Source organism: Amphibalanus amphitrite, unplaced genomic scaffold, assembly GCF_019059575.1.
Source record: "Amphibalanus amphitrite isolate SeventyFive unplaced genomic scaffold, NRLGWU_Aamphi_draft 000640F_arrow, whole genome shotgun sequence".
Classification (NCBI taxonomy): domain Eukaryota; kingdom Metazoa; phylum Arthropoda; class Thecostraca; order Balanomorpha; family Balanidae; genus Amphibalanus; species Amphibalanus amphitrite.
Window position 1 is genome coordinate 180,291 of NW_024882134.1, and position 18,321 is coordinate 198,611.

The 18,321-nt window shown below is 48.4% G+C and overlaps 2 protein-coding genes across 13 annotated transcripts in view; both read right to left on the reverse strand.

Annotated features, from left to right (window-relative positions):
• LOC122363801 (SRSF protein kinase 3-like) overlaps positions 1-18,321 on the reverse strand; it is a 62,699-nt gene that overhangs the window by 43,664 nt on the left and 714 nt on the right. For 7 of the 11 annotated variants that reach the window (XM_043333511.1, XM_043333510.1, XM_043333509.1 and 4 more), the window contains exon 1: positions 18,075-18,205. The exons of 2 other annotated variants lie outside the window; for them this stretch is intronic. The gene's annotated coding sequence lies outside the window, so the exon portion shown is untranslated. Of the gene's footprint in view, positions 1-17,947; positions 17,970-18,074; positions 18,206-18,321 lie in introns of those variants that run through there. 2 more of the 11 variants (XM_043333491.1, XM_043333484.1) reach the window with 2 other exon arrangements.
• On the reverse strand, positions 8,329-18,169 carry LOC122363807. 2 transcript variants are annotated; one of them, XM_043333521.1, is made up of 2 exons: positions 18,140-18,169; positions 8,329-10,373 (listed from the first exon to the last, which is right to left on the reverse strand). In XM_043333521.1, the coding sequence occupies exon 2, from the start codon at positions 10,371-10,373 to the stop codon at positions 9,003-9,005; it is 1,371 nt and encodes a 456-aa protein (XP_043189456.1). In that variant the 5' UTR covers positions 18,140-18,169; the 3' UTR covers positions 8,329-9,002. The 2 variants fall into 2 exon arrangements, with proteins under 2 accessions (XP_043189456.1, XP_043189455.1); XM_043333520.1 differs by having other exon boundaries at positions 18,108-18,163.

An 18,321-nucleotide genomic window follows, 5' to 3' on the forward strand; every position in this document is an offset into this window, starting at 1 on the left:
GTGGAAATATTGACCGTTCTCGAGATAGAGCCCTCTAAAGTTCTTACCACCCATGACCGGGCCATCCCGATTTGGCTGAAAATTGGCTCACAGAGCCTTCTCAGCACGCTGATTCCGAAAATCATGGTCTCTAGGGTGGAAATATTGACCGTTCTCGAGATAGAACCCTCTAAATTTCTTACCACCCATGACCGGGCCATCCCGATTTGGCTGAAAATTGGCTCACAGAGCCTTCTCAGCACGGTGATTCCGAAAATCATGGTCTCAAGGGTGGAAATATTGACCGTTCTCGAGATAGAACCCTCTAAAGTTCTTACCACCCATGACCGGGCCATCCCGAATTGGCTGAAAATTGGCTCACAGAGCCTTCTCAGCACGCTGATTCCGAAAATCATGGTCTCTAGGGTGGAAATATTGACCGTTCTCGAGATAGAACCCTCGCAGCGAGTCCAGCAGCGAGAAACGGGCCATCCCGATTTAGCTGAAACTTGGCTCACAGAGCCTTCTCAGCACGCTGATTCCGAAAATCATGGTCTCTAGGGTGGAAATATTGACCGTTCTCGAGATAGAACCCTCTAAAGTTCTTACCATCCATGACCGGGCCATCCCGATTTGGCTGAAAATTGGCTCACAGAGCCTTCTCAGCACGCTGATTCCGAAAATCATGGTCTCAAGGGTGGAAATATTGACCGTTCTCGAGATAGAACCCTCTAAAGTTCTTACCATCCATGACCGGGCCATCCCGATTTGGCTGAAAATTGGCTCACAGAGCCTTCTCAGCACGCTGATTCCGAAAATCATGGTCTCTAGGGTGGAAATATTGACCATTCTCGAGATAGAACCCTCTAAAGTTCTTACCATCCATGACCGGGCCATCCCGATTTGGCTGAAAATTAGCTCACAGAGCCTTCTCAGCACGCTGATTCCGAAAATCATGGTCTCTAGGGTGGAAATATTGACCGTTCTCGAGATAGAACCCTCTAAAGTTCTTACCACCCATGACCGGGCCATCCCGATTTGGCTGAAAATTGGCTCACAGAGCCTTCTCAGCACGGTGATTCCGAAAATCATGGTCTCAAGGGTGGAAATATTGACCGTTCTCGAGATAGAACCCTCTAAAGTTCTTACCATCCATGACCGGGCCATCCCGATTTGGCTGAAAATTAGCTCACAGAGCCTTCTCAGCACGCTGATTCCGAAAATCATGGTCTCTAGGGTGGAAATATAGACCGTTCTCGAGATAGAACCCTCTAAAGTTCTTACCACCCATGACCGGGCCATCCCGATTTGGCTGAAAATTGGCTCACAGAGCCTTCTCAGCACGATGATTCCGAAAATCATGGTCTCAAGGGTGGAAATATTGACCGTTCTCGAGATAGAACCCTCTAAAGTTCTTACCATCCATGACCGGGCCATCCCGATTTGGCTGAAAATTGGCTCACAGAGCCTTCTCAGCACGCTGATTCCGAAAATCATGGTCTCTAGGGTGGAAATATTGACCATTCTCGAGATAGAACCCTCTAAAGTTCTTACCATCCATGACCGGGCCATCCCGATTTGGCTGAAAATTAGCTCACAGAGCCTTCTCAGCACGCTGATTCCGAAAATCATGGTCTCTAGGGTGGAAATATTGACCGTTCTCGAGATAGAACCCTCTAAAGTTCTTACCACCCATGACCGGGCCATCCTGATTTGGCTGAAAATTGGCTCACAGAGCCTTCTCAGCACGCTGATTCCGAAAATCATGGTCTCTAGGGTGGAAATATTGACTGTTCTCGAGATAGAACCCTCTAAATTTCTTACCACCCATGACCGGGCCATCCCGATTTGGCTGAAAATTGGCTCACAGAGCCTTTCCAGCACGGTGATTCCGAAAATCATGGTCTCAAGGGTGGAAATATTGACCGTTCTCGAGATAGAACCCTCTAAAGTTCTTACCACCCATGACCGGGCCATCCCGAATTGGCTGAAAATTGGCTCACAGAGCCTTCTCAGCACGCTGATTCCGAAAATCATGGTCTCTAAGGTGGAAATATTGACCGTTCTCGAGATAGAACCCTCGCAGCGAGTCCAGCAGCGAGAAACGGGCCATCCCGATTTAGCTGAAACGTGGCTCACAGAGCCTTCTCAGCACGCTGATTCCGAAAATCATGGTCTCTTGGGTGGAAATATTGACCGTTCTCGAGATAGAACCCTCTAAAGTTCTTACCATCCATGACCGGGCCATCCCGATTTTGCTGAAAATTGGCTCACAGAGCCTTCTCAGCACGCTGATTCTGAAAATCATGGTCTCTAGGGTGGAAATATTGACCGTTCTCGAGATAGAACCCTCTAAAGTTCACCACCCATGACCGGGCCATGTCGATTTGGCTGAAAATTGGCTCACAGAGCCTTCTCAGCACGCTGATTCCGAAAATCATGGTCTTTAGGGTGAAAATATTGACCGTTCAGCCAAATCGGGATGGCCCGGTCATGGATGGTAAGAACTTTAGAGGGTTCTATCTCGAGAACGGTCAATATTTCCACCCTAGAGACCATGATTTTCGGAATCAGCGTGCCGAGAAGGCTCTGTGAGCCAATTTTCAGCCAAATCGGGATGGCCCGGTCATGGATGGTAAGAACTTTAGAGGGTTCTATCTCGAGAACGGTCAATATTTCCACCCTAGAGACCATGATTTTCGGAATCAGCGTGCTGAGAAGGCTCTGTGAGCCAATTTTCAGCCAAATCGGGATGGCCCGGTCATGGGTGGTAAGAACTTTAGAGGGTTCTATCTCGAGAACGGTCAATATTTCCACCCTAGAGACCATGATTTTCGGAATCAGCGTGCTGAGAAGGCTCTGTGAGCCAATTTTCAGCCAAATCGGGATGGCCCGGTCATGGATGGTAAGAACTTTAGAGGGTTCTATCTCGAGAACGGTCAATATTTCCACCCTAGAGACCATGATTTTCGGAATCAGCGTGCTAAGAAGGCTCTGTGAGCCAATTTTCAGCCAAATCGGGATGGCCCGGTCATGGGTGGTAAGAACTTTAGAGGGTTCTATCTCGAGAACGGTCAATATTTCCACCCTAGAGACCATGATTTTCGGAATCAGCGTGCTGAGAAGGCTCTGTGAGCCAATTTTCAGCCAAATCGGGATGGCCCGGTCATCGGTGCTAAGAACTTTAGAGGGTTCTATCTCGAGAACGGTCAATATTTCCACCCTTGAGACCATGATTTTCGGAATCACCGTGCTGAGAAGGCTCTGTGAGCCAATTTTCAGCCAAATCGGGATGGCCCGGTCATGGGTGGTAAGAACTTTAGAGGGTTCTATCTCGAGAACGGTCAATTTTTCCACCCTAGAGACCATGATTTTCGGAATCAGCGTGCTGAGAAGTTTCTGTGAGCCAATTTTCAGCCAAATCGGGATGGCCCGGTCATGGATGGTAAGAACTTTAGAGGGTTCTATCTCGAGAACGGTCAATATTTCCACCCTAGAGACCATGATTTTCGGAATCAGCGTGCTGAGAAGGCTCTGTGAGCCAATTTTCAGCCAAATCGGGATGGCCCGGTCATGGGTGGTAAGAAATTTAGAGGGTTCTATCTCGAGAACGGTCAATATTTCCACCCTAGAGACCATGATTTTCGGAATCAGCGTGCTGAGAAGGCTCTGTGAGCCAATTTTCAGCCAAATCGGGATGGCCCGGTCATGGGTGGTAAGAACTTTAGAGGGTTCTATCTCGAGAACGGTCAATATTTCCACCCTAGAGAACATGATTTTCGGAATCAGCGTGCTGAGAAGGCTCTGTGAGCCAAATTTCAGCTAAATCGGGATGGCCCGTTTCTCGCTGCTGGACTCGCTACGAGGGTTCTATCTCGAGAACGGTCAATATTTCCAACCAAGAGACCATGATTTTCGGAATCAGCGTGCTGAGAAGGCTCTGTGAGCCAATTTTCAGCCAAATCGGGATGGCCCGGTCATGGGTGGTAAGAACTTTAGAGGGTTCTATCTCGAGAACGGTCAATATTTCCACCCTAGAGACCATGATTTTCGGAATCAGCGTGCTGAGAAGGCTCTGTGAGCCAAATTTCAGCTAAATTGGGATGGCCCGTTTCTCGCTGCTGGACTCGCTGCGAGGGTTCTATCTCGAGAACGGTCAATATTTCCACCCTAGAGACCATGATTTTCGGAATCAGCGTGCTGAGAAGGCTCTGTGAGCCAATTTTCAGCCAAATCGGGATGGCCCGGTCATGGGTGGTAAGAACTTTAGAGGGTTCTATCTCGAGAACGGTCAATATTTCCACCCTTGAGACCATGATTTTCGGAATCACCGTGCTGAGAAGGCTCTGTGAGCCAATTTTCAGCCAAATCGGGATGGCCCGGTCATGGATGGTAAGAACTTTAGAGGGTTCTATCTCGAGAATGGTCAATATTTCCACCATAGAGACCATGATTTTCGGAATCAGCGTGCTGAGAAGGCTCTGTGAGCCAATTTTCAGCTAAATCGGGATGGCCCGTTTCTCGCTGCTGGACTCGCTGCTCGCTGCTCGCTGCTAGTTTGACAGACGTGCTACCAAATCTGTTTTCCCCCAAGTTTTCCCCTACGTTATTGCACTTTCAATGTGCTCAGAACGTCCATCAATTGAGCAGCAGATTGATATTCGCGAATATCAAACTAAAAATTCGATATTCGGACGGGGAACGCAATAACTCAAGAACCAGTGAACCGATTTTGATGAAAATGCCCTCATTCGATTCCTCGTTCCTTATTGCAGGTTGACAGCGGTTTCCAGGTCACTAGGTCATGACCTTCAAGGTCAAGGTCAAGGTCAAAGGACGGGGAACGCTCTACAGCCTAAAGTTACCGTCCGATTGGCTTGTAAATGGTCTCAATCGATTCCTTGACCCCGATTCCAGGTTGACAGCGATTTCCAGGTCACTAGGTCATGACCTTCAAGGTCAAGGTCAAGGTCAAAGGACGGGGAACGCTCTACAGCCTAAAGTTACCGTCCGATTGGCTTGTAAATGGTCTCAATCGATTCCTCGACCCCGATTCCAGCTTGACAGCGATTTCCAGGCCACTAGGTCATGACCTTCAAGGTCAAGGTCAAGGTCAAAGGACGGGGAACGCTCTACAGCCTAAAGTTACCGTCCGATTGGCTTGTAAATGGTCTCAATCGATTCCTCGACCCCGATTCCAGCTTGACAGCGATTTCCAGGTCACTAGGTCATGACCTTCAAGGTCAGGGTCAAGGTTCGCGAATATCAAACTAACAATTCGATATTCGGACGGGGAACGCAATAACTCAAGAACCAGTGAACCGATTTTGATGAAAATGCCCTCATTCGATTCCTCGTTCCTTATTGCAGGTTGACAGCGATTTCCAGGTCACTAGGTCATGACCTTCAAGGTCAAGGTCAAGGTCAAAGGACGGGGAACGCTCTACAGCCTAAAGTTACCGTCCGATTGGCTTGTAAATGGTCTCAATCGATTCCTTGACCCCGATTCCAGGTTGACAGCGATTTCCAGGTCACTAGGTCATGACCTTCAAGGTCAAGGTCAAGGTCAAAGGACGGGGAACGCTCTACAGCCTAAAGTTACCGTCTGATTGGCTTGTAAATGGTCTCAATCGATTCCCCGATCCCGATTCCAGGTTGACAGCGATTTCCAGGTCACTAGGTCATGACCTTCAAGGTCAAGGTCAAGGTCAAAGGACGGGGAACGCTCTACAGCCTAAAGTTACCGTCCGATTGGCTTGTAAATGGTCTCAATCGATTCGTCGACCCCGATTCCAGCTTGACAGCGATTTCCGAGTCACTAGGTCATGACCTTCAAGGTCAAGGTCAAGGTCAAAGGACGGGGAACGCTCTACAGCCTAAAGTTACTGTCTGATTGGCTTGTAAATGGTCTCAATCGATTCCCCGACCCCGATTCCAGCTTGACAGCGATTTCCAGGTCACTAGGTCATGACCTTCAAGGTCAATCAAGTCAAACTTCAAGGTCTTCAAGTCAATCGGACGGTAACTTTAGGCTGTAGAGCGTTCCCCGTCCCTTGACCTTGACCTTGACCTTGAAGGTCATGACCTAGTGACCTGGAAATCGCTGTCAAGCTGGAATCGGGGTCAAGGAATCGATTGAGACCATTTACAAGCCAATCGGACGGTAACTTTAGGCTGTAGAGCGTTCCCCGTCCTTTGACCTTGACCTTGACCTTGAAGGTCATGACCTAGTGACCTGGAAATCGCTGTTAAGCTGGAATCGGGGTCGACGAATCGATTGAGACCATTTACAAGCCAATCGGACGGTAACTTAAGGCTGTAGAGCGTTCCCCGTCCTTTGACCTTGACCTTGACCTTGAAGGTCATGACCTAGTGAGCTGGAAATCGCTGTCCAACTGGAATCGGGGTCGAGGAATCGATTGAGACCATTTACAAGCCAATCGGACGGTAACTTTAGGCTGTAGAGCGTTCCCCGTCCTTTGACTTTGACCTTGACCTTGAAGGTCATGACCTAGTGACCTGGAAATCGCTGTCAAGCTGGAATCGGGGTCGAGGAATCGATTGAGACCATTTACAAGCCAATCGGACGGTAACTTTAGGCTGTAGAGCGTTCCCCGTCCTTTGACCTTGACCTTGACCTTGAAGGTCATGACCTAGTGACCTGGAAATCGCTGTCAACCTGGAATCGGGGTCAAGGAATCGATTGAGACCATTTACAAGCCAATCGGACGGTAACTTTAGGCTGTAGAGCGTTCCCCGTCCTTTGACCTTGACCTTGACCTTGAAGGTCATGACCTAGTGACCTGGAAATCGCTGTCAACCTGCAATAAGGAACGAGGAATCGAATGAGGGCATTTTCATCAAAATCGGTTCACTGGTTCTTGAGTTATTGCGTTCCCCGTCCGAATATCGAATTGTTAGTTTGATATTCGCGAACCTTGACCTTGACCTTGAAGGTCATGACCTAGTGACCTGGAAATCGCTGTCAAGCTGGAATCGGGGTCGGGGAATCGATTGAGACCATTTACAAGCCAATCAGACGGTAACTTTAGGCTGTAGAGCGTTCCCCGTCCTTTGACCTTGACCTTGACCTTGAAGGTCATGACCTAGTGACCTGGAAATCGCTGTCAGCCTGGAATCGGGGTCAAGGAATCGATTGAGACCATTTACAAGCCAATCGGACGGTAACTTTAGGCTGTAGAGCGTTCCCCGTCCCTTGACCTTGACCTTGACCTTGAAGGTCATGACCTAGTGACCTGGAAAACGCTGTCAACCTGGAATCGGGGTCAAGGAATCGATTGAGACCATTTACAAGCCAATCGGACGGTAACTTTAGGCTGTAGAGCGTTCCCCGTCCTTTGACCTTGACCTTGACCTTGAAGGTCATGACCTAGTGACCTGGAAATCGCTGTCAAGCTGGAATCGGGGTCAAGGAATCGATTGAGACCATTTACAAGCCAATCGGACGGTAACTTTAGGCTGTAGAGCGTTCCCCGTCCTTTGACCTTGACCTTGACCTTGAAGGTCATGACCTAGTGACCTTGAAATCGCTGTCAAGCTGGAATCGGGGTCAAGGAATCGATTGAGACCATTTACAAGCCAATCGGACGGTAACTTTAGGCTGTAGAGCGTTCCCCGTCCTTTGACCTTGACCTTGACCTTGAAGGTCATGACCTAGTGACCTGGAAATCGCTGTCAAGCTGGAATCGGGGTCGAGGAATCGATTGAGACCATTTACAAGCCAATCGGACGGTAACTTTAGGCTGTAGAGCGTTCCCCGTCCTTTGACCTTGACCTTGACCTTGAAGGTCATGACCTAGTGACCTGGAAATCGCTGTCAACCTGCAATAAGGAACGAGGAATCGAATGAGGGCACTTTCATCAAAATCGGTTCACTGGTTCTTGAGTTATTGCGTTCCCCGTCCGAATATCGAATTTTTAGTTTGATATTCGCGAATATCAATCTGCTGCTCAATTGATGGACGTGTGCTCAGAACTCCATACGCCGTATACTGACCGCTGGGCAAGAATCTTGCGCTGGGCCAGGGCAAGGCCAGATCTGCAAGGTTATACATAGGGCAAGCAAATATAGGGTGTCTGTAGGAATCTTGGGCCCGGGGTTTACATAGCCTTGGACAAGGTGAAGGGCTGCACTCCGCACTCGCCACTCGCCCATGATATTACATGGCCAATGGTCATCTCCCCTACACCTTGCGACCACTTGCGGTACGCTAAAGGCATGGCATAGCAAGATTACTGGGGCCCAGGATCGGTGGTGATAGGCACGGACGTTTCACAAAAAACTACGCATCGCTTAATTTCACTTGCTCAAGCACTACAAAGACCAACCAAGAATAAACGTGCAACCGTAGCCCGTAGGTAGGTTTAGGTGTATTGAGCTGTAGTGGCGCATTGTAAATAAATACCCATTAATTATCAACAATATGTTAGCAAATGACTTTCAAAACAAGTAATATTGTTACCAAGAAAGTACGTACAAAGTACAAAATACGTTATCCATCGTCCGTTATCAAATATTGACGCCGGACATACAAGTGCAAAGAGCTCCGCTAGGCTCGGATGGCTCAGTTCAACGTCAGACGGACATCACAAGTATTTGTACATCGGAATTTTTCACCCGAAAGTTCTCACCGCCTCAAGAGGTGTTCATTTGTTCAAGGCGGTTCTGTTGCCGCTCCATCCTTTGATCCCGAGGCCACAACATGCAACAGTGGCTCAGGATCAGAGGGCGTAGGCTGTGATGCACCATGGTAACCGCTCAGAGTCAAGCCCGCCAGTCGAGACATGTCTCCTAGCGGTGTTGCTGGTGACTCTACAACTGTCGTCTCAACTGTCACGCCCAAGTCGCTCTCTTCACTAGTTGCAGCTGAAGCTTCCTGGAAGTCCACATCGCCTGCTCGCGACCCTCCGAGGTCAGTCCGCGACTTTCCGGCGTCTGACCGCGACTCTTCGACGCCTGTTCCTAGCTCTCCTTCCTGCAGCTCTCCAATGTCAGTCTCCGGCTATACCGCGTCTGTCGGCACCTCTGCAACGTCAGTCCGCGGCTCTACCGTGTCTGTTCGCGACTCTACAACGTCAGTCCGCGACTCTTCGACATCTGTCTGCAGTTCTCCGCCGGCTGGCCGCAGCTCTCCGACGCCAACTCCTGACGACAGGCAGCTATCGAGCTGCGGTAACTCGTTAACACGGAGATGGCCCAAGCCGGCAGTGGCGTAGTAGCCGTCAGCGGCCTTCTCGGTTAGCGACGATATCTCGAACGCCGCAGGTTGGACCTCGCCGAAGTCAAACTCACCCAGCTTCTCAACGAGCGGGCCGTGGTCGAAACCGCGGAATTTGCGCCAGCGGCGGCCGGCGGCGCCCCGCGTCAGGAAGGTCGTGTTGAGCAGGGTGGCGTGTAGCGTGATGCTCTCCTGTTGGCGGCCCGTCAGACCAGCCTCGCTCAGCCGATTGTACACAAGTTCGGCGGCTGACTGCAGACATTCGGCCGGCTCCGGCCGCGAGTACAGCACCCGCGACCGGGTTGCAGTACCGAACGTGCCTAGGCCGCGCAGCCGGAACCGCACCGGCGGCTGGTCGCACAGCTGACGGCAGCAGATGTCGAGCACGTCACGAGCCGCCTGCAGCGCCGCCTCGTCGGGTAGCTGAAGCATCGCGAGTGAGATATGCAGTTTCTCGGGCCGCTGAAAGAGCCGGTCCGGCAGGAGATCGTGGTCCGGCTGCAGGTCGCGCACTAGCGTGCGGAACTCCTCGAACCGACGGCGTAACGGTTCCTCCGTCAGACGAACAGACACAAAGTGGGTCAAAAGCGGCCGCGCCTGTTTACTAGGAGTCAAACCAGTCTTAAGCAGTTCACATGCCAACTGAACATCCTCCTCTGAGCTGCCACAGACTGTGACAGGCTTCTTCATTTTCCTGGGTAGCTGGACAGTGCAGCCAGTCTCAGCCAGCCTGGCTGCCAGTTCACCACCTCCTGACTTCAGTGCTGTGTGTACAGCATGTGGTATCTTGATTTGGGCAGTTACAGTGTCCCTTGATATGTGTTTTTCACTGTCAGCATAGGCTTTGACTGCAACATTCTGATCACCTCCTGCGTCAGCTGGAACATTATCACTGCCTTCCTGACAAGCATCATTTGACATGGATATTCCACTACTCACAGCAGTAGGCTCATTACAACTCATGTGTTTATTTGAAGCATGGGTTTCAACAAACAGTCCAGTGATATTAAATTCATTTGAGGTTGGATCTTGAATCTCTGTATTTTCATGGTCAGTATTTTCATGCACTTCTTCCATCTTCTGGGCAACAATTCTATCATCATTTGAAACTGAGCTTAGGTGTCGTTTTCTGGACATAGGTATCCATTGGGACATCTTGTTTTGTAAAAGTGTACCATGAAAAGGAGAAAATGTAGTGAGATCTTCATAAGGTGCAATATAATATATTCTCGACTTCCCTTTACAAGCTTGTCTGCTTAAATCCAACACTTTCATTAACAAAGATGCATTGAACATGTCAGGGAAGCAGCTTCTCTGCAACAAAAAAGTGTAGTACAATTGTGGTACCTGCACAAGTGGTATGACTAACCCGCGCCGGGCCGGGGGGGGGGTTTGAACACCCCCCCCCCTGCGGTTTTTCGCAGATATCTCAAAAACGGCTGCGCGGAACGCCGCTGTTTTTGGCACACCTGTTTATGCATCTTTTCCGCACATGTTGTGACAATTTCAGACCCAGGTCGCCTTGGGTCAGGTCACCAGGTGGCAGGTCACGCCAAGTGACCTCACCTCCGAAAAAAAATAAGAATGCTCGTCATAGCTACACCGATTGATCGATCGCCTTGAAGCTTTCAGCGATTGATAAGAGTAACATTATCTATAAAATGTATATCTCGGAATTTTGATATCGGTGACCTAAGGTCAGGTCAATTTTGCGGCCTCTCCATTATAAGTCAATCGGAGAAAATTGAAAAGCGTCTGTTTTGCACGAGCGCTATTCTAGACACTCTCAAACATCGAGATGTAGGTAAAATTGACGCACTGAACCGGAAAATGGCAACTGTGACCCCTCGTTATGTCCCCGAGGTCATCTCAGGTCACGAACAGAATCTAACAGTTTTTCGCTAATAACTTCTCATAGAGGCGTGCTAGAGCGCTGAAAACGCCTTATAAGTGTTAGGCTCGACGTTGCGGATCGACTGATATGCAGCATGACCTTTTCCGGTCAAGTCATAACCTTGACCTGAGGTCAAATTTTCAAGTTGACCTTTCAAGGTCAAATTATAGATCATTCGACGCGTCTCGACGAGAGGAACACGATGCTGGCAAAAGTAATGTCATGGCTCTTTTGAGTCAAAAGCTATTGCCGAGAAAACACTTTTCGTAAAAACGGCTATTTTTGGAGTTTTTGCCCTCTGGAGGCTAAACCGTTGACCTGGGGTCAAATCTGAAAACATTACTCAGAAAGGTCTGTAAAAGGGCTATCGAATGCGCTTTTCCACGGCGCTGTAGCTCTATCGGTTCTCGAGATTGCCGTTGGCAGTTTCCAAAATGTTGAAATAGTCAACATTTTACCTTTGGTGACCTCTGGTGACCTGACCTTTGACCTGACCCAAAAAATGACTAAAGTGTTTTCGTCCTTATTTTGGAAGTTCTTTCGATTCCCGCTTACCGCGTGTCGCTACGTGACCCAGGAGCCGAGTTAGAAGGGGGGTGTTCAGACATCCCCCCCCCGGCCCGGCGCGGAATCTCCGAGCACCGGCCCGGCGCGGGCTAATAATGGACCTAGGACTAGGAGGGCCAAGATATAGGTGTTGTGTAATTGTAAATATTGTTATTTAGCTGGGACGGTTGCATAGTTATAGAAGACAATAATTGAACACCAGCTATTTCTTTATTTACTGGGAGTTTTTGAAAGCTTTGCAGCTTTCTTCGTCAGCCTTGGTAAAAAACACTTAAATTGGAGCATTCGAAAGCTCCTATTAAATAAAGAAAAAAGCTGGTGTTCAATTATTGTTTGCTATAACTATATAGGTGTTATGCTAATTTACATATGTTGTCATGAAAATATACCATTTAACAACTGGATAATTGTTTGTCATCATGATCAAATTTCTAACCTTAGATTCTAGAAATGGAAATATGTTAGAGGGCCAGAGATAACGAAATGACAAATAGGTCATTTGCTTACTGAAGCCTGGTTCAAGTTCACTGCTACAAGGCTTTTTGAGGTCATTGCTTTATGCTTTTTTGGGCAGCACTGTCTCACCCCTGTAACACATCATGTAGGTCCTGTGGACTGTGGTGTTACAGCAATCAGCATTGAGGCATCCTTATTGGGCAGCAGTTCCAAAGTTCACAAATGGTGGCACCCAACCACCCCCCAACTCACCAAATGCATGTGCACTGACTAGTGACTAGGGATTTTTAACATCAAACCAGAAAAAGTCAGCTGGTGCAGTGCTCTGATCATATCTGGGGCAGGATACTGGCTGCCCCAGACATCTCATTGAGATGGCTGCCACCTTTTCAACTGGATCATACTTGAGTCATGCATAGGCATTGGTAGAGCAGACGTCACGCAAAGGTTTCCCAACTGAGGAGAGGCACTGTAGGTTTGCAGGTTGTAGTGTTGGGTAGGTTTGTAGGTTTTTAGCTTGTAGGTTGTAAGTTATAGATTAGGTTAGGTTAGGTTAGGTTTGTTGGCCTTGTTTGAGCTTTCATGTCATACCTACTCAGCTGAAAAGTGGGGGCCATGCCCCTGTTCCTATGCCTATTAGTGCCATCACAATAGTCCTTAGGGCTGTTCATGGGCCCTGTATGCAGTAGGACTGTACACAGGCTCCAAGCTCCACCAAAACCCAAAGTGTCCCTACATTGGCCTTCGGTCACCGCACACAGCCGTGTGATGTCATACCAACTACCCCTTCACTACCCACACACCTGCTGCACACGCTGCACACAGCAGTGTGCAGTGCCCGTGAACAGCCCTCTTGTTTAGGTCTTGCTTTTGGGGGGCATACCCGCAACCAGGGCAATTAGCAATATACCTACCAAGCATAAACAAAACCTGAGGGGTGTTCACGGGCACCGCACACTGAAAAAAATTTTTACTCACTTTTCTGAGTAATGACTGAGTTGCCATTTTGTCCAATGGTAAAACTCACTCTAAATCCGCGTACTCAGGTAAAACTCAGGGCGGAACGCAGGTAAAACTCGGGCAAAACTCATTGCAAGTGAGTAGCATGTGAGTAACAAAGTGAGTTGCCATTTTGTCCGATGGTAAAACTCAGATAAAACTCAGTAAGTACTCATGCGTAACTCATGTCCTACTCAGACAACTCAGGCCAAACTCAGGTATTAGTAAGTCATTACTCATGAAAAACTAGGAAGTAACTCACATGTAACTCAGCTGGTACTAATGTATAACTCAGGTGGTAGTACGGCCATAACTCAGTTGGAACTCATCGGTTATTCAGTGAAAACTAGGGCTGTACTCAGGACGTACTCACGTCGATAACTCATACGATACTCGGGTGTTACTCAGGCGCCGCCTGAAACGGCTGATCGGATTCGTTTTATATTGGCTCAAGCCAATGTATAGGCTCGCCGCCCATGATAACAGCTGCCGCATCAGCATTATGCAATATGCATGCATGATGCTCATACAACAGCCACTACCAGGCAGCTAGTCTATATATTGGGATTGGCCAATATATAACGAATCATTGCCCAAAACCAGCATACATATCTGTATTATACCATGCCCGACCAACGTCTAGTCTTGCACTATTCGCCCCAGCCCTTACAAGAAATACATGTTTGTAGAAACGGTCGCATTGCGCTGTATTTCAATTCTGACACACGCCAAACTGCGTCGGGGGGGGGGGGATCAACTCCACGTCAGCTCAGCTTCACTCTTTTGCCAGCTTCTCGACCTCAGTCTTCGCGCCTACAGGTGGCTGGCGCTCAGCATTGAATGGTGTGTGGAGCACATGGATACACACAAACCACAGCGTGTTTCGCACTTTGTGCGCCGTTTGTTGACTGAGCACAAAGTGCGCCGTCGCCCACAGCAAAAGACTCCCTTCCAAACCATGGATCCCCACAAGACTTCCGTTCGCTCCACGATGAGGCGGCACCGTTCGTTTTCTTCAGACTTGTTATGATAGGGGTGATCCAAATTTTCGTCACCCGTGTACGCCACCACTGACGCCTTCTCCGCCAAGATGCAGAGGAGGCTCAATGGGCCGTTCCCTGAAAACACAATAAAAAATCAGATTTTCTTTTGCCAGTAAGAGAAACGGAAGTTATAGGGCATGCAAGGTGATTGAAATATCAAAAGTTATCAAGTTACCTCAGCTCAAAATTAATGTTAAACCGCGCCGTGCTGGTGCTCTGAGTTTACCGTGATGTACTGAGGGGAGGGGGTCGTCTTCACGTCCCCTCTTCTAACTCGGCTGTTGGGGTTGGGCCACGTAGCGACACGCCGTAAGCGGCTTTCGAAAAAGCATTAAAGATATTTAAGGAAATACTTGGGTAATTTTAAGGTCAAGTCAAGTGCCAGGTCACCAGAGGTCAGGAAAGGCCAAATTTTGCTTATTTCAATATTTTCGAAAAACTGGTGCTTAACTCGGAACCAAAAGAGCTGCCCGCGGAAAAATGCAGTCAAAAGCCCTTTCGACTTTTTTCTTGCTGGCGTTTGATCTCAGATTTGACCTCAGGTCAACAATTAAGCCTCCAGAGAGCAAAAACTCTAAAAAGCCGTTTTTACCAAAATGTTTTCTGTAATACTTTCCACTCAAGAGTCACGACATTTATTTTGCCGTTAGCATAGTGTTCTTCTCGTCGGGACGAATGAACTATAATTAGACCTTGAAAGGCCATATTTAAAACTTGACCTTAGGTTGACCTGACCAGGTCATGTTGCATATCAGTCGATCCAAACCGTCAAGCTGAACACATATGAGGTGTTTTATTGCACTAGCAAACATATTTTATACATGCCGTAAGGTTGATACTTGAGACATGGTGATGGGACAGTATCAAAAACGCTATACAATGAAATCCGTTCGATATTTTTTTGACATTTTACCTCAAACTGGTGTGAAATCGAGCGGTGAATTCCCTGAGCGAAAATGACAAAAATATCGAACGGTTTCCATGGCACGTTGCGAACGGTGCGATCGTCAGCGACCATTGAAATTTTTCCGATGTTAAGTCATTTGACGTGACCTGACCTTGAACGACCTGGGTCTAAAATTTCTTCATATGCAGAAACAAATGTATGAGCAGGTGTGCCGAAAATGGTGGCGCTGCGCGCCGCCGTTCTTAGATATTCGCGAAAAACCTGAGGGGGCGGGGTGGGGGGGGGGGGGGGGCGTAAAACGCCACCCAGCACAGCGCGGGTGAAGGTCGGATGGTCACCTTAACATTCGGGTTTTAGTCTCGCAAAACACTTCCATGGGCGTCCAATATTAAAATCAGCTTGAAACAATCACATAAAATGTGTTATACTTAACAGTAATGGAAATAAGTATGTCACGTCCAAACGCGTCTCGCCGCGGTATCTAATAATCTAATATGTAAGGAAGGTTGAAAATGCTCGCTGAAATCGAATAGTGTGCGAAAATATGTGTGTAGGCATTAAAAAAAAAAAAACAGTCGGAAAAAATAATAACAGTGGAAAAATAATAAGCACAAACGAGACAAAAGAATCTTAAACGGTTCAGCGAGCGGAATTAAGACCATGGGCTCCACCACCGGGGGGGGGGAAGGGTACGGGGGACGTGTCCCCCAATATTTTACATTTTTAACATTGTGCCTATGGATGCTGCATGGAAAGAATCGACTTCAAACAACCTTCGCCCCCCCCCCCAAAAAAAAACATCGGGTCGTGACGGAGTTCTTGTTTAAAGAAGTAAAAAGGGTCAAATGAACGTTCTTTTAGGATAAGGACAACATTATCCCACAAACATGTTTTTTTTCTAACCCTCGCATGTGTAGGGGGGGGGGTCGGATTGACCCCCCTTTCCCCATGGTTTTTCGCGAATAACTCGCGTAAAAAGCGGCTGATCGCGACGAAACTTTCAGTACCATCGCATTGATCAATTTTACACCTACCCTGAAACTTTCATGACCCTGACCCAAATGACCTTTGACCTGTGACCTCTTTTCCGAGACCATGTTTGGCCGGAATCGCGATTCGGCGTACGTCGGCTCGCATTAGCCGCGCGTTTGCAAGCTTTTCGTGGTTTCAAACGTTCAAACATGTGATTTGATGTTGCTCCCATGCATTAGGGTGGGTGTCAAGGTCACCTGAAGGTCAGGTCAGGTCATTGACCTTTGGTGACCTCGGGTGACCTCGGTTCACTTTTTCGAGTTTTACATGTTTCTAGGCTAGTTTTTGGAGCTGAATTCGAATTTAACAACCATTTGAACACTTACGAAGTAGTTTTGGTGCCTTCGTAACATGTTACGAAGCTGTCAGAGGCGGTTGACACGTACTACGAATACCCGTCACGACGCCTACTGATTGACCTGACCTGACCTGACCCGACCTGGTCTAAATGCTTAAAGACATCATCTGTGATCAAAACTAACACGATATTCGTGATCAGTACCCCGAAAAACCCCTTAGCAGCCACACTTTACGACTTTCTAATAGGTCCCGATTTTCCCGACTTTGGGTCATTGACCTGACCTGGAAGGTCAACCAATGACCTAGGACCTTAAAATTGGGTATCATCGGCTTCCTCTCGTCACGGGCAACACGCTCGTTTTTTTCCGCGAAGCTCTAGCTCGATCAGGGGCCAAACGGCAAGGGTTAAATTTAACCGACCAAATCGGTTAAATCCAACCGACCCCCCCCCCCCCCCCCCCCTACACATTAGAAGCTGGAAAACGCCGCACACATGCAAGGGTTAAATTTAAATATAACATAACTCACCTCTTCTTTTTCGAACTATGCCGGGTAGGTATCCCTCAGTTTCTCGATCGATCTGCTCCGCCGTTCACGGTTGGCACCGACCTCCTGACGCCGGCGGGGAATGTCTGCTGGTCCATCAGTTCACCTCCCTGTTCTCCGCGGCGCATGCGATTGATAAAGGCTTCATCGACAATCACCGAGCTCTTCACAGATAACTTACCGGTCCCATCCTTCGCTGCACGCCTTCCCCGCTCCTGCACTCTCCCGCACAATTTCACAATAGCCTCAACAATTCAACGTGAACTACGCGAGTCACCGCAACGGACTGAAGCGCGCGTCGCGGTTTTCGAACGCAACGGCTATAATACTCATCACGCGAACTCACGCATCACGCAGGAAACTCACCCTGCCGCGCATGCGCGCATCTTCAAGCCGGGGGTACCTCACGCACAACTGCACGTGAATTCGCGAGAACTCATGCATTGCGCAGGAAACTAGATTTGCCCAAGCAAAACTCATTTCCGACTCAGTTCGAATTCACGAAACTAAGCACTCAGAACTCACGCATAACGAAGTCACCCTGGTGATGTGAGTTAGATCAGCCAATAAGTGAGCACCACTATCGTATTCACTGAGTTTCTTCATGAGTTATTACTGAGTAATGCCTGGCCTGAGTAAAAAATTTTTTCAGTGCACACTGCTGCGTGCGGTGTGTGCGGTACGTCCAGCAGGCGTGGGGGTAGGGGATGGGTAGGCGGCTCTGACGTCACGGCTGCGTGCGGTGGACGGTCCGCTGTGGCCAGTCCCGACCGGCCACAGCGATCGCTGTGTGCGGTGACGCAAGGCTGACGTAGGGACGCAGTGGGCGGAGCTTGGAGGCTGTGTGCGGTCCAACCGCACACAGGGCCCGTGAACAGCCCTCTGAAACTTGGGCAATGCCGAACCATCTCTGTAATGTTAAGACCTTATAACAATTGAGACCACACCATCACTGCTATAGGTGAAAATTTTGGACCCACGATACCACTCAAATACGGAAACCTAGGATTTATTTATGCATCACTTTTCCCCAAAATAATGGGCTCTTTCTGTTCATGAGCTGCCACAAATTCTTGTATTTGGGCCCGGCTCAAAATAATACACATACCTACCACAATATCTATATAGAAAATTTCCTACTGCACTTCAATCCAAATTCCAAGGAACCCGTCTTCACTCTTCAATCAATTTTTATTTTTTTTTAATCAATTCAACGCAGCACGCATTTGCACGATTGCACGCAGCAATTGCAACCTCGGCGCCAATTTTGTCGACTCTGCGCCAAAGAGTTTTTTTTGTTCCAATTCAATAAGTATGTATTTACCACGTATTAAATAAGCATTTCTTGTTTTTCTTGCT

Coding starts and splice junctions, on each gene's coding strand:
- LOC122363807 (XM_043333521.1), bottom strand. CDS start 10,373: ATGTCCCAATGGATACCTATGTCCAGAAAACGACACCTAAGCTCAGTT.